Source organism: Macrobrachium nipponense, chromosome 44 (genome assembly GCF_015104395.2).
Source record: "Macrobrachium nipponense isolate FS-2020 chromosome 44, ASM1510439v2, whole genome shotgun sequence".
Lineage (NCBI taxonomy): Eukaryota > Metazoa > Arthropoda > Malacostraca > Decapoda > Palaemonidae > Macrobrachium > Macrobrachium nipponense.
The window spans coordinates 14,491,816-14,516,815 of record NC_087221.1 but is presented as its reverse complement, the minus strand read 5'-3'; the positions used below and the strand labels follow the sequence as shown (position 1 = coordinate 14,516,815).

General features: G+C 36.4%; 1 protein-coding gene across 2 annotated transcripts in view; it reads right to left on the bottom strand.

Annotated features, from left to right (window-relative positions):
* The window catches only part of LOC135204041 (cadherin-89D-like), a 130,246-nt gene that overhangs the window by 33,435 nt on the left and 71,811 nt on the right, over window positions 1–25,000 (bottom strand). For both annotated transcript variants that reach the window (XM_064233989.1, XM_064233991.1), the window contains exons 4-5: window positions 17,961–18,097; window positions 15,839–16,033 (exon numbers count right to left, since the gene is read on the bottom strand). In XM_064233989.1, the coding sequence (XP_064090059.1) occupies window positions 15,839–16,033; window positions 17,961–18,097 (332 nt within the window). The remainder of the gene's footprint in view (window positions 1–15,838; window positions 16,034–17,960; window positions 18,098–25,000) is intronic.

The following is a 25,000-nucleotide window of genomic DNA, read 5'->3' as shown; positions in this document are numbered from 1 at the left end:
ATATATATTTCACTGAAAAAAAGGCGCAAAATCTTGTAATGAGGCACAGGCATGTGTTCATAGCTGCAATCAGGAATCACCGAAGCAAGAAATTAAATCTAGAGAAAAAATGCAATAAAGTTTCTAAGGAGCAATTACAAAGTGACGAGTCTTAATGCTTTCCGTGAAATGAAGATCCCATTGGATTAACACAAAGGCTGGACAATAATTTCCTGAACTTAGCTGTCTGGTGACAAGCAAAAATCGCGGTTTCGATATCACATTACAAGTTAACGTAAGTGGTTTTCCCCCAATATGTATGAGTGCTTGTAGGTATAATATATATATATATATATATATATATATATATATATATATATATATATATACGTATATATATATATATATATATATATATATATATATATATATATATATATATAAAGGTATAAGCCACGAAGGAAAAATAAACAACAGAGTTTCTGCAAGATCTTTCGACTCAACGTCCTTTACTCAGCAGACAAACTGACTTACATGAGAAATTGAGGGTACAGGAAAGGTCGTATAACTGACAGATAGGGATTATAAGGAGATTAGTACCTAGAATCCGACATAACTGGAGAATGAGTAACCTTTCCAAACAAGCATAAACATGGGCACAATTTAAGAACAAAAAGATTAAGTCCAACTGCTCACACACAGGGACAAGATAATTAAAGGATTATACAGGGCGACAGCTGACCACATTCAGATCTTTGGTAAACAAAAACTTATTCACAATACATATTAAATATACATAATACAAAGAAAATATCTCTAAGGCAACTAATTTGTATTTAAGTCTGTAATTATATCTTTTTTTGAGGTCATTCTTAAACATGTTACAAATACAAGGGTCTAAATAAAACAGGCCACGACTAATATTAAAATTACAATGGCAAGTAAGTTGTATTATGGCAGATTCTAAAAGATTTCGTGGTAAGACATCTTTTGATCTTGCAATTACTGAACTACCAGTCCAATTTATCCGGTGGTTGTTTTCACTTAAATGAATGAATGTTGCATTAGATGTTTGCACAGTTTTGACCGAATATTTATGCTGTTTTAATCTTACTTCTAAGCCCTTGCTCGACTGTCCGAGATAAAAAGAGGGGCACTCCATACATGGAATTTTATATATTATGTTGTTGCTTTCCCTGGGGTAATTTTTTATTAACATTCCTTTTAGTGTGTTATTATAGGAAAAAACAAGGTTGAACATAAAGGCGCTTAACAATGATTTAATGGTTTCAAATCCGTTACAATAAGGCAAACTGAGAATGCTCTTAGAATTTTCTTTCTCCGAGTTACTTACACTATAAAACTTTTTGTTGGCTTTATTATAACAAATATCTGGTATATGTGAAGGATAACATAAATCTTTCCCTATTTTTCTCATGTATTCAATTTCTTGATCCAAATATTGGGGACTGACAATTTATATTTTGATGTTAAGATGGTGGCCTGAATAGAAATGAACATAAGTATAGTTGTTGGTTGGTTTCCTATAAATACTGAATTTACATTGAAATGGTTCTCTATGTATTCAAACATCTAAGAAAGGGAGGCAATTGTCGTTTTCCAATTCTAGAGTAAACTTAACCGATGGTACCTGGTTATTTAATTTAGAGAGCAAATCATTTACATCAATACCAGCAGGCAGAACAGCTAAAATATCATCAACATATCTATACCACTTTACAGAAATATAAATGATATTAGGTAAGTAGCGTTTTTCAAAGAATTCCATGTACAAGTTTGAGAGGAGTGATGATAATGGGTTGCCCATTGCCATGCCAAATATTTGTTGATAAAATTCACCATTGAATATAAACAAATGCACAACCTAGTGAGTGAAATAATGTGACTTATAGGTAGAGGTAATTCATGCTGAGTTAGTTCATTACTAAGATATTCTAAAATAGAGTCTATAGGGACTTTAGTAAGAAGAAAACATACATCAAAACTAACGAATCTATCAGTGGGGCAAAGAGTAATTTTGTTTAATTTATCAACTAAATCTAGAGAATGATATATATGAGAATCAGTGATGGTTCCAAGTAACAGGGACAAGATCTTAGTGATATATTTCGAAAGTTTACATGAAATTGAGCCAACAGTACTGATAATAGGCTGCATAGGGTTATTTTCTTTGTGCGTTTTGACTAATCCGTACAGGTAAGGTAGCGAAGGAAATTTGACTAACAATTTGCCTAGTAATTCTGTTTTATCTTTAAGGATAATTTTCACTGTGCTATTAAAGTTTTTTATGACTTGATCAAGGGGATTTTCTGTTAGTTTTTTATAAGTCACATCATCATCCAGTAGGGCTTGCATACGTGATATGTAGTCAGCTTTATCTAAAATTACTATACTATTTGACTTATCAGCTTTTGTAATGTGGATAGTATCGACCTTTTTAAGATCGGTCAAACTTTTCTTATAGCGAGCAGGGAAGTTACTTTCATGTTTAACATTGGCAGCTCCGTAAACAATACCTTTAATTATGTAAAGAAATTGAACACATAGGAAAAATAGGGAAAGATTTATGTTATCCTTCACATATACTAGATATTTGTTATAATAAAGCCCACAAAAAGTTACATAGTGTAAGTAACACAGAGAAAGAAAATTCTAAGAACATTCTCAGTTTGCCTTATTTTAACGGATTTGAAATCATTAAATCATTGTTAAAAGCCTTTAAGGTCAACCTTGTTTTTTCCTATAATAACACACTAAAAGGAATGTTAATAAAAAATGGCCCCAGGGAAAGCAACAACATAATATATAAAATTCCATGTAAGGAGTGCCCCTCTTTTTATCTTGGACAGTCGAGCAAGGGGTTAAAAGTAAGATTAAACCAGCATAAATATTCTGTAAAAACTGGGCAAACATCTACTGCAATATTCATTCATTTAAGTGAAAACAACCACCGAATAAATTGGATTAGTAGTTCAGTAATTGCAAGGTCAAAAGATGTCTTATCACGAAATCTTTCAGAATCTGCCATAATACAACTTACTTCCCATTGTAATTTTAATATTAGTCGTGGCCTGTTTCATTTAGACCCTTGTATTTGTAACATGTTTAAGAAAGACATCAAAGATATAATTACATTCTTAAATACAAATTAGTTGCCTAGAGATATTTTCTTTGTATATGTATGTTTAATATGTTTTGTGAATAAGTTTTTGTTTACCAAAGATCTGAATATGGTCAGCTGTCGCCCTGTATAATCCTTTAATTGTCTTGTCCCTGTGTGTGAGCAGATGGACTTAATCATTTTGTTCTTAAATTGTACCCATGTTTATGCTTGTTTGGAAAGGTGTGTCGGATTCTAGGTACTAATCTCCTTATAATCCCTATCTGTCAGTTATACGACCTTTCCTGTACCCTCAATTTCTCATGTAAGTCAGTTTGTCTGCTGAGTAAAGGACGTTGAGTTGGAAGATCTTGCAGAAACTCCGTTGTTTATTTTTATTTATATATATATATATATATATATATATATATATATATATATATATATATATATACGTATGTATGTATACATCTATATGCTTACAAAAATCATAGTAGATGCGCGTGACTTCAGTATAAAGCGAATACCACATGACAATGGCAGGTGGTATTTGCTTACATATAATATACGTGATGTGTGTGTATATATATATATATATATATATATATATATATATATATATATGTATATATTGATATACATATAATATATGTGTATATATATATATATATATATATATATATATATATATATATATATATATTAAAGATAGAGAAACAAAGTACCACAAAATCAACAAGAGCAATATCAATATCTTTTGCTTTATTATCTGCTGTATGAAAAGAAAGTACCGAAGTTGAGAAGACTTGCCGAACAGCCAACTTACATAGAACCCTGACCAGCGCTTTTTTCTGAACGGTTGTCACTTGTTTTGCAGCCCGCCGTCTTTATCTAACATGAATGGCTCTTTTGCTGACATTTAAGAAGATGCCGCCAAGGCAGTATAAATATCCCAAGTTTTGTACATGAAAATAGAGATGTAAGTTTTTACTACAATGTTTATCTCGGAAAGTTATACGGCAGGTAATGCTTCAACATGAATGGCCACTTTAAAAAAAAATGCTAGACTCAAACTAGATTTAAAACAAATACTCACTTATATAGTAAGGCATCTTATCGAATCAGGCTGCTTGGTAGGCAGATAAACCTAGGTTTGAATCGGTTACAGATAAAATTCGTAACCTACAATAAAACCAGCATTTTCCATTTCTAATTTGACTGCGTATTTGCTCGGTTGCACCAGTCTCTGATCATCAGTCAGCTGCTATCATAGGCTGTACCTGAGGAGAAAATGAAGCATTTCCTTTGTTCATTTTTAATTAAACCTGTCCAAAGGAGTTTGTATCGATTTTTCTTAGTGCAACTGTACGTTCCTCCAAGTTCCACCTCTTATATTCCTGGTCCTTCATTCATGATTTCTGGATCTCTGTATCTTGCTGTAAATGACTTTAGCGCTGAATTGCCGAAAGTGGCCCATTGTGCCTGGCTTGGCAGCTTAAATTTCATTAGTGTTAGAGGATTTTTATAGTCTTTTTTCATCATATACATTTTTTTCGTTCTATTGAGGCTATCAAATAGAAAGCAGAACATGCTCTCCCTGAGGTTAACTCTATACGGCGTCGTGACTCGATTAACACAAACAGCATTTAAGCGGAGTATTTTATGATCTCACGCCTACATGACCATTGCTGCTGAGTAAATGCGATTTTTAAATACTATATCCGAGAATAGAAAAAGAAAGGTAACAAGACAAAATACTCTTAAACAAGTCACCATTACTTTCACTCCCAATAGTTTTAGATCGTTTTTAAAACCTGGTAGACGTTTAGCAACTTTACCTCCTTCGCTTAATGAAAACAGAGAGAGAGAGAGAGAGAGAGAGAGAATCGTTAAAATGGCTGTTTGTACTGTCCAATTTTTAAAAAAATTATTTCGGATATATGCAAATAAAGGTAAAATGTTTGCGAAGTAATACATATACACAAACAAAATCACACGCAACACTATATATATTTTATATATATATCATATATATATATATAATATATAGAGATATATATATATTATATATTACATAGATATATATATATATATAGATATATATTATAAATATATATATTATATATATATATCATAGGTAAAATCTTTGCGAAGTAATAAACATATACACAAACAAAATCACACGCAACACTATTATATATATATATATATATAATATATATATATATATATATATATATATATATATGTAGTATATATTAATATTAACTATATATATATATATACATATTTAATATATACATATACAAATATATATACACGCATATATATATATATATATATATATATTATATATATATATATATATTTGCAAAAACATTAGACGCCAAAAAACTGATCACTGATTAGATGAGCCCCACTGTGAGTCTGATGTTACGTCATTTTCTTCTATGAAGAAATCAAGTGGCCGATGAAGTGATCAGTCAATCAACGAAGAATCACTTTCTTTATTAGAGAGACCAATGGGACGGGTAGCCTAATACCTGACCGGTTGGAAGAAGAAGAAGAAGAAGAAGAAGAAGAAGAAGAAGAAGAAGAAGAAAAACTGGGTTAGTCCGAAGGATGGGGAATTGTAGAACACAAAGAAAAATGTTTGTACGGAAAAAAAGCCTCACAGCCTGGCAATCCGATCGTTACAATGCTTGTGTTAAACTGAAAATAAACGAAAGACATTTTATCATTTGGTCACCGCGTTTATATTCTTAAAAAGTCTGAAATACGTTTTATCTCCTCAGCCATTCCGATCAGCTGCGACGCGCTTGGCTAATCTCTGAATGTCCACTAGATACCTATCTTTAAAAGAGTCCAATCTCTCTATCTCTCCCTGCTATGAAATAGTCATTGTCTTACGAGGAGTGACCTTTTTCGTACGTCCTCAACTGCAAAAGGTTAGGAAATAAAAGGAGATGTGTCCACCCTATATTAACCAAAAGACAATGGGTCGCGTGAGCAAGAAAGTATTGCTTAATTCCTCGAGGGGAACATTTCTTTGTTTTTTGTAAGTTTTTCTACAAAAGCTAATGAGCTACAGTACAGAAAAGAATAAAATGAGAATAGGTGGGATTAGCGTTTCTCGAGAGTTCTAAGGGTATGAAGACACATGACAACATTGCGGAAGTCTTCCTAAAAGTTTAATTAGAATGCTCTACTCCCGTCAACAATATCATCAGTAACAGTTACAAAGGAGTAAGTGTCGTTCTGAAATTAGGCGGGTGTCCTGCTAAATTCAGAACGTTACTTACTGATTTGTGACTGTTTCTGATGATAATGTTGAAGGGAGTAGAAAATTCTAATAATTGTTAGGAATCCTAGACTTCCGCACTGTTGTCTCCATACCCTTAGAACTCTAGAGGAACGTTAATTCCAATGCTAGGGGTGACAAATATTTGAGTTTTGGAGATGATTGGTCTGGAATAAACCAGCTTTCCGCCAGCATCTGGACATTGACCAAGGGCGGTTCCTTTATTTACTGTATGAAAATGCTAGGATGCTAAGAGGCCTTTTGTGGACCTTTCAACAAAAAGAGACGAGTTTTGAAGTCCTCTACCTTTTGTTATTCACAAGCCAATACATCCTACGAATCGGTCCATTAAAAATTTACAGTACTTTTTGTGGTATTTCGAGTACAGGGCGTCATTCTTTTTCTTGAATGAAATATTTTTACCTAGAATTAGATGGCGTGGTAGCTATATACTCCGACAAATCTACTAATTTTAATACACCATCGCTTTATAATGAATTTTTTTTATTCTTTACTGCATTCAACGCACTGCAACTACATATCTGTACTCATTTTGGATAATATCTCATCTGTGTTTTTATCCTTATTTCCAAGACATATCGCAATTTTTATAGTATAAATTTCAGAAAAAAATTTGTATAATATGTGATGAAAAAAAAAATAGATGAAAGCTATCTTACGTCGAAAACACTTAACCTTTTGGTTAGTTTTTGTAACTCGGCGACAAATGGGAGTTTCTTGATCAGCCTATTTTCCGTTTTACAAGAGTTCTTTTCGGCAGCAGATTATGCAATTTGCTTTACAAACATCAAGAGCAAGACTGATTTCATTACCTAAGAGGTTGGTACACGTATTTCATTTCAGTACGCAACAACAACCGTAAGTTCCGATGCGTGTTCTTTTTTTTTTTTTTTTAATTATTCTTTTGCTAAACATAGTCTATGAAACTAAGCGTCTTATACAGGAGCAGTGTGCACAAATCTTGCTATTTTCCATCAAGAACACATTACAGGGTATATCTGTTCAAAATCAAACAATACCTACCCCCACCCAATAAGAACAGAAATTCCTGATATATCTAGCATATCCAAATAAATAAAATTATAAATAAATATATAATATACAAATACATTATACATACATACATACATACATACAACATACATACCAATATCATACATATAAAATAAATAAAATATAATTATAATAATAAATATATAATAAATAAATAATATATAAAATAAATAATAATACATACCATAAAACACACAAAACATACATACATACCTACATACATACATACATACATACATACATACATACATACATACATACATGTGTGTGTGTATGTATGCAACATGTTAGTTTAGCTATAATCGACAGCTAATATCTGCATACATACATACTTATTAATGGTTGTCTGTGGGAGATTATAATATACGTCTGTTTGGAAAGCGTGCCCTTAACACCGGAAGTCTTAAACGAGACTCTCTCTCTCTCTCTCTCTCTCTCTCTCTCTCTCTCTCCTCTCTCTCTCTGGCCCGTTGTCACGTACTTCGCATATCTCCCTGAGGCGAAAAAAAAAATGAAAAAACAACAGAGCAACGTCTACTCACGAAACGGCGTAACCAAACAATCGCTCGCAGTGACCAGTAACGTTCAAGAACAGGAGACTTCGGCAGGCGTAGGTAAGTAAGCTGATCAGCAACAGCTGATGCAGCCTCCGTCACGCACTTCCGGTTCAGTTCCGCCGAGTCATGTCAGCGCATGGCGGGCGTATGTGTACGTAGTACGTGCATGCTTGCATCATACGACTGATCTTGTTAAGCGCGCCGGCACAATGGGGAACGTGATGATAAACAAGCAAGGCTTATGTACAGTAAAGCGGCTGTTGCACAAGGTGTTGTGGATTGATTGATCAGTTACTTCTACTTTCATCCGACGAGAAAATTGGTTTTCGTATCGGATAACGAACGGTCTAATGCTGCTCTCGATTCGGTTAATATTTTTTTTTATTTACGGCATCTGGCGTCTCATTGCTTATAATAATAAACGTTTGAATATAAATTTTAAAAAAATCTAGAGAAAACAAAAGATAAACGTCTGAATATAAATAAAAACTCTAGACAAAATAAAAGATAAACGTCTGAATATAAAACAAAAATCTAGAGAAAATAAAAGATAAACATCTGAATATAAATAAAAAATCTATAGAAAACAAAAGATAAACGTCTGAATATAAATAAAAACTCTAGACAAAATAAAAGATAAACGTCTGAATATAAAACAAAAATCTAGAGAAAATAAAAGATAAACGTCTGAATATAAATAAAAAAGCTAGACAAAATAAAAGATAAACGTCTGAATATAAATAAAAAAAATTCTAGAGAAAATAAAGGATAAACGTCTGAATATAAAACAAAATTCTAGACAAAATAAAAGATAATCGTCTGAATATAACACAAAAATCTAGACAAAATAAAAGATTCAAATACCTCTTCAGCCCAGACATAATATATTACACCTGTAAGTCACTTTGAGCTTTGGAATTGTACTTAGGTTTTAGGTATCATTTAAACATACTAATCATGTACACACTATTAACGTGGAAAACACCTAAGGATAATAAATTTTCGAAAGTGGAGTGTTTTTATCTCCAAAAAAAAAAAAAAAATAAAAACCTCCCTTTGTGCAATATGTAGGGATATGGTAATAAACAAGTTATTAACCATTACAACGATATAAACTAAATATTTCAATGAACAAACAAGTATAAATGCTAATATTTCTATATATGACGTTTCAAGTTTAAACAAGTGAATACAAAAATACTATATCCATGTACTACTTAATCTTGGTCATTCACATCACTTTCATGCTGCATAGACAAACTAATAATTCATGTGTGGATATGTATGTCTGCGTGGGAGTATGAGCAGAGAAATGAGCTAATATTAGTTATTAAGTGTGTAAGATCTTTCTAGATTCAGAAAACTTATATTTGACAGGCAAACAAAGTAATGCAAAACAACGGAGGGAAAGTTAAAAAGCGACAAATGGTCGCTCAGAAACGCCTTCACGGTGTTGGTTACCGTCCGTAGTCAAATTTTTTTCCGACTGATATGAGTGACCGACCACAAACAAAGGTATGGCGAGGAAGGAAAGAAAGAAAGAAAAGCATATTAGAAAAAACACCTGACCTTCCACGAATATCAGCTCGAGATGACCTTTGACCTAACACGTGTTCTCTGGGGTCATGCTCTGAAAACAAGGGAGCAATGAATCCGAAATGTCGGGCTAAGGTGGCGGGGTAGAATATGTTACGGACGGTAAGTCTCTCTCTCTCTCTCTCTCTCTCTCTATGTATTGTGCGTTCGTATATACTATATACTATTTATATATATATATATATATATATATATATATCATATATATATATATCTATGTATAGATAGTATGTGCGTTTGCTATATATATATATATATATATCATATTATATATATATACATATATATATATATATATTGTGCGTTGCTATATAATATATATATACTATATATATATATATACACACATTTATATATATGTACATATATAATGTATCAATATGTATATACACTGTGAATGTGTATTTATAACAGCCACAATATCTTGGCTTCTGAATTTCTTCGCAATTTTTTTACTATGTCACTACAAAGCCCTGAATCCCAAGTTATAGTGAATTCGATACCTAGTCTAGGGAGCTATTACAGGCGCCATGTCTATCTGTGTGTGTATATGGATATGCATTTGTGTATGTATGTATACACACAAAGATTTCCGATTCACAGCAGGATCGAACACCAGTCTCTCATATGAAAGGACAGGACGCTACTGTGTGTGTGTGTGTGTGTGTGTGTGTGTGTATGTGTGTGTGTGCTTGCTGTTGACAGCAGACTTATACTGAAATGAAACTCCCACAGTGAGTACTAAGTGAAACTGAATTCCCTTTTTTTAACGGTTGGCTGAAACTTACTTTCTATTTCTTATCTTCAGGGTCACTCTAATGGCTGCGGTGATGAATCACAGGTATGACACCGGAATGTCAACTCAATTATTAAATTCTCAGCCTTCAAACAGTAAGTGTAAAGGTGAGATATTATTCATGAGTGAATCAATAATTCTAATAAAAAGATGTATACAATAATGTTATTCCCAGTTACATAAATTATGAAAAAGGTGAAAGGACAAGATTTTGCAACATTAAAAGGTCTGCATTAGTCTGTAAACATGATATTCGTCGACTGCATTCCTAATTTGTCAACCCCAACTGTAACAGTTTCTGTCGTAGGGTGTAGTTTTTTGCGATGCAGGTTACGAGCCAACACCCAACCCTCCCCATTTATCCGGGCTTGGGACCGGTATGCCAATAAGTAAAGGAAGCGAGGGAAATGGCTCAGGATAGAGACAGATGGAAAGGAACTGTATCAGCCTTATCCCACTGGCCAGTGTCGGGAAGATAAAGTAATTCCTAATTTGTCACGAAGGCTTTTGAATCCCAATATAAACAATATTCAGACGTACCACCTACTCAGTACGAAGGATCCAGGACCTAAATCACTCTTGCAGAACACTGTTCTTCTTGACAAACACAGGATGCACTAATGCACCGTATAGGAGGTCACTACCTAAATCCTTTCCTGTATAACAATGGTCTTTTTGACAAACGAAGGACTCCACTAATCCAGATCGTATAGTCTGAGAGCTTAAATTCTTATTGCTAAACATGGTATTTTGGAAGAACAAAGGATGTAATTAATTAAGAACGTAGGGTCCGAGGACATTAATTACTACTGTAGGATAGTTTTCTTTTTGACGAAAGAAGGATAGAACTCGTTTAGAACATAGGATCCCAGGGCATAAATTCTTATAGAATGTGGTCCTTGTGAGTCGTTTAGAACATACTTCTTGTGACAAAAGAAGGACACAGTTAACTCCAACTAAAGGATTCCAGGGCCGAAAGCCTTCCTGCAGAACAGGACGAACAAAGGATACAACTAATTCAAATCGCAGACTCTCATGAACTAAACCTATCTTGCAAAAGAGGTTTAGTTGGGAATAGGTTGTTCCCAAGTTAATAAGAATATCGTTAGAATTTAAGGTACTGGTATGTGACCCGCAGTTTGAGTTAGACCTAAAGTTTAATGTCGACGATCCTAATGCCCAAACAAGCATCTCAAAGCAGACATAAAGCATCCATAGTCACGGACAAATAAAGTTTACACATTTTCAAATTCCTTACCTACTCCAGGATGTTGCTTTTAGCGTACACGTTGGCCTACTTACAATGAATGGGATTTACACGTTAAATTTATGACGCAGGATATAAAGAAAAGGTCACACTCCAGATGTAAGGACGAAGAGGTCACTTCAACCCGAGGGGTTTAAAAGCTTATTCAATATACTAACGGAGTAAGGAATAAAGGTTAATCCAAGTACGCGGGATGATTCATAGTAAAGCAGAGAAGGAGTACTTTAAAGGTCATTCAGCTCAAGAGATTTACTCAAGCACAAGAATCAGAGTTTCAAGGTTAAATACAAAACATGCGTGCAAAGGTTGCTCTACAGGTGAGACTTAAAAGTTAAGAGTTTAAGGGCAATGTTAAACGGTTAAGGTTTGAATTAAAAGTTTAATAAACCTCGAAATATCATCTGCTAACCTCAAAAAGGGGATATATCGGTTCAGTATTTGAAAACGGTTGGGCTCAAGGTCGTACGTAATATGTTCAAAGTGTTGGGTCCTGAGGGTACCATAGTTCAAAAAAGTTGTTTAAATGCCCTTTGCCCAAAGGGATGATTCCGGAAGGTAAGTTAGGCTTAAGGAGTAGAGTTAAACGATTGCTACATGGATCAAAGGCAAATTTTGTCTTAAACGAAACCACTGAAGTCCTTTGAGCGCAAACTTCCCAAAACCTCAAACCCAAAACAAGCCTCAGGAAGCTTTTTTTAATACGACCTTTAAATTAAAAACAAAAACAAAAACACATGACGAGCCCAAGAAAAAAAAAATTCTTCAGCGTTCTAGAGAAGCCTTTCAAAACATCTGACGCAAAACAAAACCTTCCAAAAACTGAAAACAAAAAAATGCGAAAGTAAACTGAGAAAGTCGTTTTCCCAGCGAAGTTCGGTAACGATCAGTTATGGGAAACAGGAATTCGGCGTAATTTGCGACGGACCGCTGAACAACATGCGACGGCGTTACACGTCATCGATTGCTGCAAGAAATCAAAAGGGTTGCAATTGCCAATTACGTTAGTTACAAAGCGTGATATAAATATAAAAATTACTTATTCGACCATGACCGATTTTCTCTTTTTTTAACGCTGAACTTGGATGAAAGATAATCGGGGATGTGTGGCAAGGAACATATTTAAATGCAGCTTGTCTCGGAGTTGAAAGAGCTCGTCTCAACAATAATCAACACTCATCTGATCATCTGAAAACATCTTGTCGCAACATTCAGCCATATCTTATGTCAGGTTAAAAAAAAAATTATTTAAAACATTCATCCAGCTTGATTCGAAAGTCAAACTCAGACTGTCTCAGCGCTGAAGATCTTGTGTCAAAATTCAAACAAAGATCCTATCTACTTCCCAACAAATAATGTCAGCATTCTGAGCATTCAAACACATCTCGACTTTTCTCGTATATGTGTGTACAAGTGAGTGAGAGAGAGAGAGAGAGAGAGAGAGAGAGAGAATGCGTGTGTGTGTGTGTGTTTAAACTAATCTTTATTTACTTTTTCCTTTTCATTTCCTTCCCGGTTTTCTCTTTCTGTTCTATGAAAGCTTGCTTCCAAAGTGAAGCTTTTTAGACTCGTCCCTTTGAAAATGTTCCCATTGTAAATAAAGATATTATTCTTGCTTTCTATACAGAAAACTGCAACACTAAGAGAGCTGCGTCTCTAGTGGAGTGACCAGCCACAGTCCTCTCTTGTCAAGTACGTCAAATGCTATTCTGAATTGCTCTGTACAAAGGTCCCGCCTGACGGCTTCATGCAAGTCAAAAGCTCACGCTGGAAATCTAATATCTTGAGTCGTAACAACATTATCTTTAATTGCTTCTAATTCCAGATCTGGTAAAATGCACGTAACGGTGTCTAAAGCCCACGCCGAATCATTAACATGAATCTTTCAAAATACATTATCAAAAAAAGACTACCTGGTAACTGGATGCCATTTTTTCCCTTGATCTTACCATGGCTACTCATACCATTCCCGGGCAGATCATACAAGTTCACTGCTATTCTATGATAAGGGAAGTATTTCATAAAATGCATTTATTTCCGAGGAATAACGAAAAGACTCGATACGTTTCAGAAACAAAATTTGTTACCAAAAGTCGTCCTTTCGGAGGTCGGTTTTCTTTCATGTTTGGATTTCAGAAGAATGAACAGGTCAGGGAAGTGAATTAGTTCTTCTTTTTAATCAAGCGGGAAGAAATATTACCAAAAAAATTATCAAAATTTTCATTCCGCGCCTCTCTCTCTCTCTCAGAAACAAATCACTGAAGCGCTGTGTTAAGCGGCTAAAACAAAGTGAAAGACACATGTAAAGACTGAGAACCTTCCTTGAACCAGATAACATTTCAGTGAAAGTAATCCTTTTGATCTGGAGTTTCTGAGACTCTAGTACCGGTTCCACCGGAACTGTCTTGTATATCACATTATAATCACAAATTGCTTCTCTCTCTCTCTCTCTCTCTCTCTCTCTCTCTCTCTCTCTCTCAGTTTTTAGTGACTTTGAAAAAATAAACACCAAGTTTAGTAATGACAAAGTCTAAAGCTGCATCGTCCACTTCACGGAAATTCTCTCTCTCTCTCTCTCTCTCTCTCTCTCTCTCTCTCTCTCTCTCTCTCAATTTTCAAATACTCTGGACAAAATGAACACCAAGTTTAGAAATGACAGTCTAAAGCTGCATCCCTTGCATCTCTCTTTTTGTTTCTCTCTCTCTCTCTCTCATACACATACACACTCACTGTTTAACCAAAAACGTCGAACGGCAAACCCGAGGGAGAAAGGACACGGCAGAAGGCGGAAGCGTCGTCTCAGTTAATAAGGTATACGTCCGTCGGAGCACCGGCAGCAGTAACAGCAGCAGCGGTAAAGACCCTTATACCGCCCCAGGAACGCGCAAGGGAAGAGCGCACACGCCAGGAAACACCTTTGAGATAAATCTTAATGAAGACGAATGACGCTCTTATCTATGATGAATAACGATGACGAGGAAGACAGGCGCTGCCGGCGATAGTTACTTCATTACAGGGGCCGCAAGATAAATCGCCCGTCCTTCCTCGATATAATAATAATAGCAAGAGATATACAGTTAGGCGTTTCGGGACGGGTGGTCACCGAGTTGCGAAAAACATCATCTTGAACCCCTTCCCCCGACCCCTACCCACCCTCATGACTTAATGAGCGCGTGAATTTCACACCCGGGTCGTGATGGATCGAGTCGATTGGTGGGGATATTTCGCACAAGGGTATTCAAGGATGCTAAGGGGATAGTGATGAACAACCTAATGAAAGGATATGCAATGGGAAAACCACGAGAACTTTTGCTGTCATAGTGTTGTTGATTGGAAACAAATTATAGTGAGATGTATGCAGATTACATCATTCATTCTTGAGAAAACTAGGCACTTTTAAGAGAGCGAAAGAAATTAAACCCAACGCTTTTACGGTACATGATGCATAAAAAAACACCCAAAAAATATTGAAATAAACTTTAAAAATTGTCTACTAAATTAGCATTTATAAATGAAATATTAACGTTTTAAATTGATCACCTAAGTCCGCTGTCACACGGACCGAGTCGACAATCTGATTTGACTCGCTGAAGACAACGCTGTGACTAATGGCGATGCTCTGTTCTATGGACCTTAATCTTCCAAGCAATTACTACTTAATTCTATCGCACCAAAAGAGCCACAGAAGTTAATGAAGCAAGGACAGAACAGTTAAAAAAAACAGTGGATTCGTGTAGCAGGCTAGCTGTACTGGAAAGGGCATCCGTCATCAATCTTCTTAGCTCTTTTGCTTTTAAGATATTTCTGCGAGAGGGTTAGCGGTTTCAACTTGCTCGGTAAGTCAACATACCACAGCTGGTCTTTTCAGCTGCTGTTCATTTGGGTTGTAGTTCATTGATCAGCGGAAGGTTTAGCCCCCTTACATGAAGATAATTAAAAACTACTTACTTACCTCAATGAACATGTATATTTAATTGAAAGAATTGTAAGAAATTACCATCATAATACTGCGGAAATTGGTTGTCAAAAGAGAGAGAGAGAGAGAGAGAGAGAGAGAGAGAGAGAGGAGAGAGAGAGAGAGAGAGAGGTGCTAAATGCCAAAAAAATAAATGGACTCCGCTGCAGTATCTAATGGCCAAAAGAAACTTACCTGGTTGGTGCCACATACGAGAGTCACTTTGTTTACAGTTGAACCTTCCTGCAACAGTGGCTTTAGAGGAGCCGCTACAACGACTCGGCCAACACCCAAGGCTTCCTCCAAGACTCCATCTCCGTCTTGTACCACAGAGCCGTGTCCTGGGCCTCCCCTGGGAACTGCCTCGACGCGGAAGATTCCCTCTGAACCCTGTGGTCAATGGAATAACAACAATAATAACAAGCTCATTCATGTCTCCATAAAGATGGAAAATTGCCTAATTTCTAGAAAAAATACTGGACGACCAAACTATCTTTTCTCCTACTGCTGAAGATTTCAGGATAAAGCTAGAACAGTTTCTCTAAGTTTAATAACTCATTTTATTTCGGTAAAACAACCACTGCAAAATAAATTAATATGAAAAGAACCACAGAGTAACCAACTTTTCGAAAATATAGCCAACCAATCAGCTTCAAGGAATTCTCGTGACGTAAACAGTGGGTGGGGCTTAGCTGCAAAGCTAGCTGGACTCTGCTATAGGTAACTAACTGAAATGGGAAAGCACTGAACAAGGTTCTTAAACTGGGTTGTATGGAAGGGTTCCAAGGTGAACTTCATAGAGTGACTCAGTTTCGCTTCTCTGCAATATCACAATGCACTGATTATCATTTTTCATTAAGTGTATAACAAATGTGGTGCAGTTTCATCTAGCCGATTATCATTGCATAACCACTTCTCGAATTAAATATTCTTTGTTAACCACTTTGTTTTCAGTGCCAGGTGAAGTGGGAGAGAAGGTCAAGTGGTATTTGGTTAACACAATGAATACTAGGTTAATGAGCTAAGTACTACCGTTTGATTCACTCGGTACTTGGTTAATTAAGTGTGTATTTTTTTAACTTAAGGGCGCTTTGAAAATTAAGTGTGTACTTGTTCAACTTAAGAGTCATTTTGTCAATTTATGAGAGTATTTCATTAAATATGTGGATGTTTATTTAACTTAAGGGTACTTTGTTCATTCAGGAAGTTACTTGATTAATTAGGTGGGCACTTGTTCAACATAAGGAGAACTTTGTTCATTCATAAGTGTCCTTGATTAATTAGGTGGGTACTTGTTCAACATAAGGAGAACTTTGCTCGTTCAGAAGAGTTCTTGATGTCTGATGGGTACTTGTTCAACTTATGGGAGATTCTGTTAATGCTGAAGGGTACTTCATTAACTACAAGACATTTGGTCAAAATGTAATGAGCGCTAAGTAAATTCAAAGAGCACTGGCTAGATTCAGTGTAAACTTGGTTAACCCAAGGAGTAAACGTCCATTTAATGAGTAGTTGGTTAAACGTCGAGCACACAGAACCTTGTCGCCGGAGAGAGGTTGCAAACCTTCAGAAGAATGAGAGGATGTTGAGGAACGACGGAGAAGATCTAAGAAGATTCGTGATGAGCAGAGGCAACAACAGTGCGAGATTGACATCACTTCCTTTCGAGACCTTCTTAATGTCTTATTATCTGATGCAGGAAGGAGAGAGCATCCGGCGTAAGGTGACTTCAAGGTCTTACTTAGTTAAGGTGAGGACTGACACTTTTTGGTAAAAAGGGTATCATATTTTCCAGACTCATCTGTCCAGTGTTATATAAAACTTTTTTATGTGCCTGTGTGTGTGTACAAGCTCGCACACGGTACTAATCCAATAATGACACATTCCCCAGGGGGTAAATATAATGCTTAATTTTAGACTTCCGAACACTATATTTCTTCTGTGATTTCATTTGCATCTCGATAATAATAATAATAATAATAATAATATAATAATAATAATAATAATAATAATAATAATAATAATAATAATAATAATAATAAAATAGAAACTATTCGTTCATGTTCAGATATGCAGGAACACAATAATAATAATAATGTGTAAGATATCAGCAATAACACGCTATTTAAAATTTTACCTAACACTATCTTTAAGAATCACTGAATACCGTAAATAAAAAATATGTATTTCAAAATCGATATAAAAAAAGTAACATGTGAATACAGAAATGAACACGAACACTATAAACTTATTCAGCTCCACATGAGCGACCAATCACACACGTCGGCGTGCGTGGATCTTGGCGATGAATACAAACCTGCGTGGAAGACTCGATCGCCAGAAGACCCGGATCTGTGACGTTGACGGTCAGGATCTCGTGGCCGATCGGGGCGTCCTCCCGCACCCGGACGAAGCGGCGAAGGTCCTCCTCGGGCCCCCAGTCGCAGGCGTTGCCTTCAGGAAGAGAAGAGGAGATGATTTCAGTTTCCTTTCCATTTTTTAACCATAATTGTCTATTATGAGAGAGAGAGAGAGAGAGAGAGAGAGAGAGAGAGAGAGCAGAAGTTTGTGGCTGGTAAATATGGGATATTTCTCGTTATATCTAAAATGAGAGAGAGAGAGAGAGAGAGAGAGAGAGAGAGAGAGAGAGAGAGCAGAGGGTTGGTGGCTGGTAAATATGGGCAATTTCTCGTTATATCTCAACTGAGAAAGAGTTGTACCGGTGAGAGAGAGAGAGAGAGAGAGAGAGAGAGAGAGAGAGAGAGAGAGAGAGAGAGAACAACTAGTTGACAACGTGGATACGGCATTGTTCTCGCTCTTGTTATGTCTAAGGGGCTTAGCAGCGTTTGGTATAAGGTCCTGTTATTCAAAATCCCTACATACGGCTTCATTTCTCTCCGCCGTGAACTTATCAGATTATAATATAGGCTATTTCTGTTGTAGCTAACGGGGCTACATCTGTCGCCTTTATTATCTCCTGCAATGTCCCTCAGAGATCTATTCACCGGCTTAAGATTTATTCTCATTTTTCATCTTAGCACTTCGAGTTCCTTCCTACCCTACTCCTCATCATATGCTGATGATTCTACTAATAGCAATTCGCCTTCTTGCGTATTCTTCCTTCCCGGATAGTATCTCTGAATGAGTACTGACAAATCTGACTTCGCTTTTTAATACTTCGTAGACCTACTTTCTATCAATCTTTTTCTCATGCTCTTTTTGCTTCCTAGTGACGCTCGACCAATATTTGAAAACAGTCCCTCGAATCTCTTACCGTTCTTGACTCGCTAATAAATGGGTCTCATATGGATCTCATTTTCACCCTTGCCAAGTCTTCCTCTGAGAGGCTCAATGTGGTCTTAAGGTTCCTTAAATACTCCTTCTCTGAACGACTTCAGATTTACGTAAGAAATCAGATTTCTCCAACACTACTATACTATTAAATAAAAACCTTTAGAGAGCGCTAATATTCCATATACTATCTTCACAGTAAAAGCATGGTTCAGCAATCGAGAAAAACAAGTTTAAAAAAAGATTCTGTAAGAGTCAAGAACCTTGCTGTGATCCATTGCGGCAGGGAAGGTGCTTTCGAAATAAAAGCCACAAACAAAAACACCAAAGAAAGGAACAGTGTGAACTTTTCAAGGAGTAAAAAGAGAAAAGACACGGCCTAGAGGCCTGAATGGCGCGTCGCAAGAGAGAATATCCACAAAAGGGTGGAGAAAATAAAACTGCATTCGACTCCCGGTGACAAAAGAGCTGGGTCGTACAATCCGGAAGACATTGTTCACCTGGAATGGACGTTAGATCGAAAACATCTACACGCTAGATATACAAATGGCGGGGATATTTACTGATACGCTGTTGTTACTTCAGACACCATCACATTCTTTACATGCGGTGGTGCTCGTTTTATGCTACAATGTTACTGTATGTTGCATATTCCTTCTCCTATTTTTTCTTGTTTATTTTTATCTGGTTTATTTTTATCTATTTTATATTAATCTATACATCTGCTCTCAGTAGTTCTCCCGGATATTCTTCTTTTCCACCTTTATCCCTACACTAAATGGTCGGTTGCGTGATGCACCTTTCCTTACATCAGGCATGGTTTATTATTTGGCAAAGGGCCTTTTACGACCGCATGCCCTTGCTGTCATCAACTACAGTTATTGGCGGTGGGCCTCGTTTTTGACTAAAAAGTCCACCTGCAAGGCAGCAGACTGCAAGACAGCAGTTTCCACAGTTATTGGCGGTGGGCCTAGCCTTTTACTAAAAAAGAAAGACTGCAAGAAAGCAGCTGTCCTTTTAGTCGCCTTTCACGACACGCAAGGCCTACGGTGGTAGTATTCTTACAACCCTACCACAGAGTGGTATTTTCATCTACGGGTATTCTATTCCATATATGTTGCTTGACAAGTTTCCGGCTTTTTTACATACCGTAAAGTCAGGCGTGCAAGTTATCCTTTATACAAGATGATCTCAAAATTTTCAGCTCAAAATTGTGAGTTAGGGCAATACTTCTGTACTGGTCGATCCCAAGGCATATGGTAGGCTGCTGACAGGCCAACCTTATAGCTGGAAACAGTGTGACTATTTCGCCCTAGTGGAAAATCCATTTTCACATTTATCCTTTACACAAACATGCATTTACAATATCTTAAATAAGCTTTCGAACCACAGATTTCATATAGAATTATTTGTATAACTTGTTAGGGTTAAAGGTTCATTTAAAAATGTTGACTTGCACGGCCTAACTTATGGTGTGAATGTGAGTACATTTACAATTACAATATTAATTAAAAAAACATTAGTACTGCTCTGTACCAATAAAAATATGCATACTAAATGATATTCCGGAAGCATTCTGAGAGCAACATATATGTCTCTTACCGACCCCAAACCAATTGCTGAAATCGGTCAGACAGGCAGACGAGTGACTTTTTTCCCTATATGCCATTAAACTTAAATTCCTTCAACACATAAAAGTTGCAATGAAAAAGTAAATGTGACATACCCCAACGGACAGGAAGTTTGGCCGAAACCCTTTAGCAGTTTAGGAGCTGCGATGAAAAGGTAAGTGTGGCGGCTAATACTTAGCGTGAATTTCATGGTGAAGGTGACTAAAGTTGATGTCATTGAAAGGGCTCCACTACATAGCAGGTCTAATATGAAGGCTCAATCTCTTGCAAGTCATAAGTTACAGATAATGATTACTACATGTTTTACAGAAAATAATGGCTATTTCAGCCGCGTTTATTTTGTATAGAAGTTTCTCGATTTTTCTTATTACTGACTTTTCTTCTGTACTCAAATTGGCCATTAAAACGCAAGAATTTCAGTCCCACAACGCCTGCCGACGATGTCCTGGGTTTAGGGAAGAAACGTAGCAAGAAGAGAGAGAGAGAGAGAGAGAGAGAGAGAGAGAGAGAGAGAGAGAGAGAGAGAGAGAGAGGAGTAGATGCCCCTGAGCAAGAGAATCCAGAATGTGTTATTTAGTATCTTTTGTCGATTAGGCTTCAAATCCAATTTGTACTGCATTTTGTGTAATATATTCACTTTGACAAATAACACGTTTTTGACATGAATCCCCCATTTGGCGTTTTAATAGCCAATTTGAGTACAGAAGAAAAGTCAGTAATAAGAAGAATAGAGAAACATCTATGGAAAATGAACGCGGCTGAAATAGCCAATAATTTTTTCAATAAAACCTGTATTAATGAAGGTGTTCTCCAGCAGATAATGACTGAGTTATATGCAGACATAACCGTAATGGCCTACCTTTATACCGTCTGGTTGCATGTCCTTCAACCGATGGGAGGAATTACGATGACAAGGCAACCATGGTAGACATTGGAAACAAGACAGACGGACAAATAAAGGGAAGAGCCAGAATCCTCCTCCCCCTCGCTCGATTTTGTCGGGGAGAAAACTAATAATAAAAAGAGACACATCTGCGACAGAGCGTTCCACATGAATCGATGAACTAAGCATTAGCCACAAGTTAGGGCGGAACATATGTATCCAGGTACAACTGCAGCCACCTGCTGCAGATACACCTGTGTCATTTCAAGCTCGCTTGGTTGAATGCAAGTTACCTCAGTTCCCCCTGTCTACCTTGCAGGGGCCGACGATATGAAGTGCGGGAAAATGGCGGAGTTTACCCCCAAAAGAAGCGACAGACTTATCTCGCACAGGAATGGGGTGGGGGGTGGATGGGAGGATGTAAGAGCCAGGGAGAGCGGTTCCACAAGTGTGGGGAGACGTGATATGGCGGGTGTTCTAAACTAAGAATTTAAGATAAGAGGATTGAAGACACAACTCAACTTTGTCATTCACAACCGTCGGACGTAAAAATAATTAAGGAAAAATAAAAATTAAAAATTAAAAGAAGCAGAAAACAATCAAACAATGAAGAATAAAAACAAGATGGCTGAAACCTAAAAAAAATAAGAAAACTCGCTAAAGAAACCCTGCCACGGCGAAATATTTTCACTCCCAAGACTTTCACACCCAACTGACCAATAATAGTCTATCAGCCTCTTCACGAGCACATTAATCAGCATTCCTAATTCTCAGTAATTATTCATCTCACAACGCACAGCTCGTTCCTCGTTGGCCGGATGGTATTCGTTGCTCAGCCTACCAAATATGGGTGGTCACCAAGTCCGGATTCTCACCGCTCCGGCCAAGCGCAGAATCGAGAGGAATTTATTTGCCTGGTGGATAGAAAACTCCATTTCTCGATATGAATGTAGTTCGGGACTCCCACAATAAGCTTGTAGGGTTCCAGTTGCTACGAAAAAACCAATCCTAGCCCATCGGTAAAAAAATATCTAATTCCCTCGGGCCAGCCCTTAGGAGAGCTGGTTTTAATCAGCTCAAGTGCGGAATCTGGTTAAAACTAAAGCATATACGTTAAATAGGGAAAGCGCACAGCTATACTTGAGCCAATGCTCCGTTTTGTCGAAAATGACTACGTTGAAGGCTCTCTCTCTCTCTCTCTCTCTCTCTCTCTCTCTCTCTCTCTCTCTCTCTTCTCTTCTCTCTCTCTCTAGCGGTTCAGTTTCACGCTGCGCCCCGAGGAAAAGAAAGAACAAAGTAATGTTTGAATAATGGAAAGTTTGAAGAATGGTGTTGTAAGTCAAGAATTCTGATATGAAAGAGAAAAACGTCTCAACACGTAGCACGATGACGCTTTCAAAAAACCTAAACTTCAAAGTGACTTTAATAGAAAATTCCTGTACAAATATAAAGAAAGAAAATGGAAAAAGAATTAAAATAACAAAAAAAAAACAACGTCAAGAACTGCAAGCGTCACCGAGGTTGGTAAACCAAAGGAGAGAAAAGAATCAGTTAATCGCAAAAAGACCTTTTGAAAGAATGAAAGCTTTTCTGGCGCTTTTCTCGCCTGAGATAAACGCATTTTGGATTTCCGTTGGGTAAAAATGAGAGATTACTGAGGTTACTATAAAAAAATTATTGTCGTTTGTCGACCGCCCAATCACAACGGAGTCGGTTAGGTCGACTGGTGGTCGCGGTTGGCAATCAAGCCCTGGGGACCCTTGCTAAAAATCTGTCCAACCTCCTCCTCTCTTCTCATCTCTCCCCCTCATCTGCTCTCTCTCTCTCTCGTCCGCTCTCTGTATGTATATATATAATATATATATATATATAATATAGTAATATATAGTAAGTATATTATGTATATATATAATAATATATATATTTAAATTATAAATATACATACACACATAAATATATAATTATATATATGAGATCAACTTGATCACGAAGTATATAAAACGTGATGCTAGTGTATAAATAAAGGTGATGCCACGAGGAAAATGGCATTCTAGTCTTTCCATTTCCATCTGCGGCATCACACACACACACACATACACACACATATATATTAATATATTATATTATATATATATATATATATAATATATAATTAATGGATAATAAGTATATATATAAATTAAATATATTTAATACTATATATATATATATATATATATATAATATATATAGTATAGTATATAATATACATAAAATTTTTCTATACTAAAGCACCCAACTGAGGCTTTCTACTAAATATATATTTCCTTTACAGGAACACTGCATCCACAACTCCGATGACGGATTCAGCTTTACCCAGTATAATGAAAGATAAAAAAACTGGGGCTGTGACAAGAGACCTCTCTCTCTCTCTCTCTCTCTCTCTCTCTCTCTCTCTCTCTCTCTCTCTCTCAATATCCATACCGGATATTGATGGTAATGAACATACAAGTTAGTGCAGGAAACGGATGTGATTAGAACAAACATTCAGGCTAATTCATTTAGCAGTTCCGAGATTAAAATTATATTTGGATGACGGAATTAATGAGGAGACCAAACTCCAAAACCCGCCCACATCCTTGCGAGATTTCACGGGAGTAAGGGAGTGATCGCTTACTATATTGCCGTGGCCAATCAGAAATCAGGTGTGAAATTCAACTCGGTTCCAATTGGCTGAATGAAACCACATCACTCCCTTTGCCACACTTTAAAAAACCATCATCATTAATCACTCCTGGCTAAATTACGGTGTGATTAACCTTTAGCAACGGCCCGATGCAGCGCCGCGGAGACCAAGGAGATGAAAAGAAAGCCAAAGGAAATACGTTTGGTGAAGATTTAAATAAAACAATTAAAAGATGCGAAGGTGCTAAAATCTTGGTGCAGAATAGTCAAAACAAAGATTCTCCTTCAAAATCAATGAAAAGGACTCCACTAAAAGTGATGCTTCTGCTGTCACAGAGTAAAAGAATAGAGCTTTCGATGTACAAACGCTGGTTCAGGGGAGATGTTTGTTACCATAGTCACTTCTTCTGATTCATGATCCTTATGAAGTTGTCATTCAAGATGACGATATGCCAGCGTCCTAATTCTTGAGTTTATTCGTTAACTTGTAGATTAGTTTTTATCTAATATGCAGCCTTCTCTCCAAAGACGAAAATGGCTCATAGTGAAGAAAGACAGAAAGAAAGAAAGAAAGAAGAAAAAAAGAAAAAAATAGATACATATATGTATATACATGTCACTTCTTGTTTTTTGCATAAAAGAAAGCGATTTGATCGCCAAGAACACGTTCTACTTTGATACATTCATATTCATTCAGAAAGCAATAACTCTACATTGAAACTAAAACTGGGAACATTTAACGGAAAGGAAGAAAGTGAAAGTGAAACTACCTATATGGGACTAAAATAGTCAATTTACGTCTATACACGTAAAGAGTTGTGCTCCACACAAAAACAAAAGTCAAGGCAACGGTAGTAAGCCCTCTAATTTGAGAGACTTCGCCCTTTC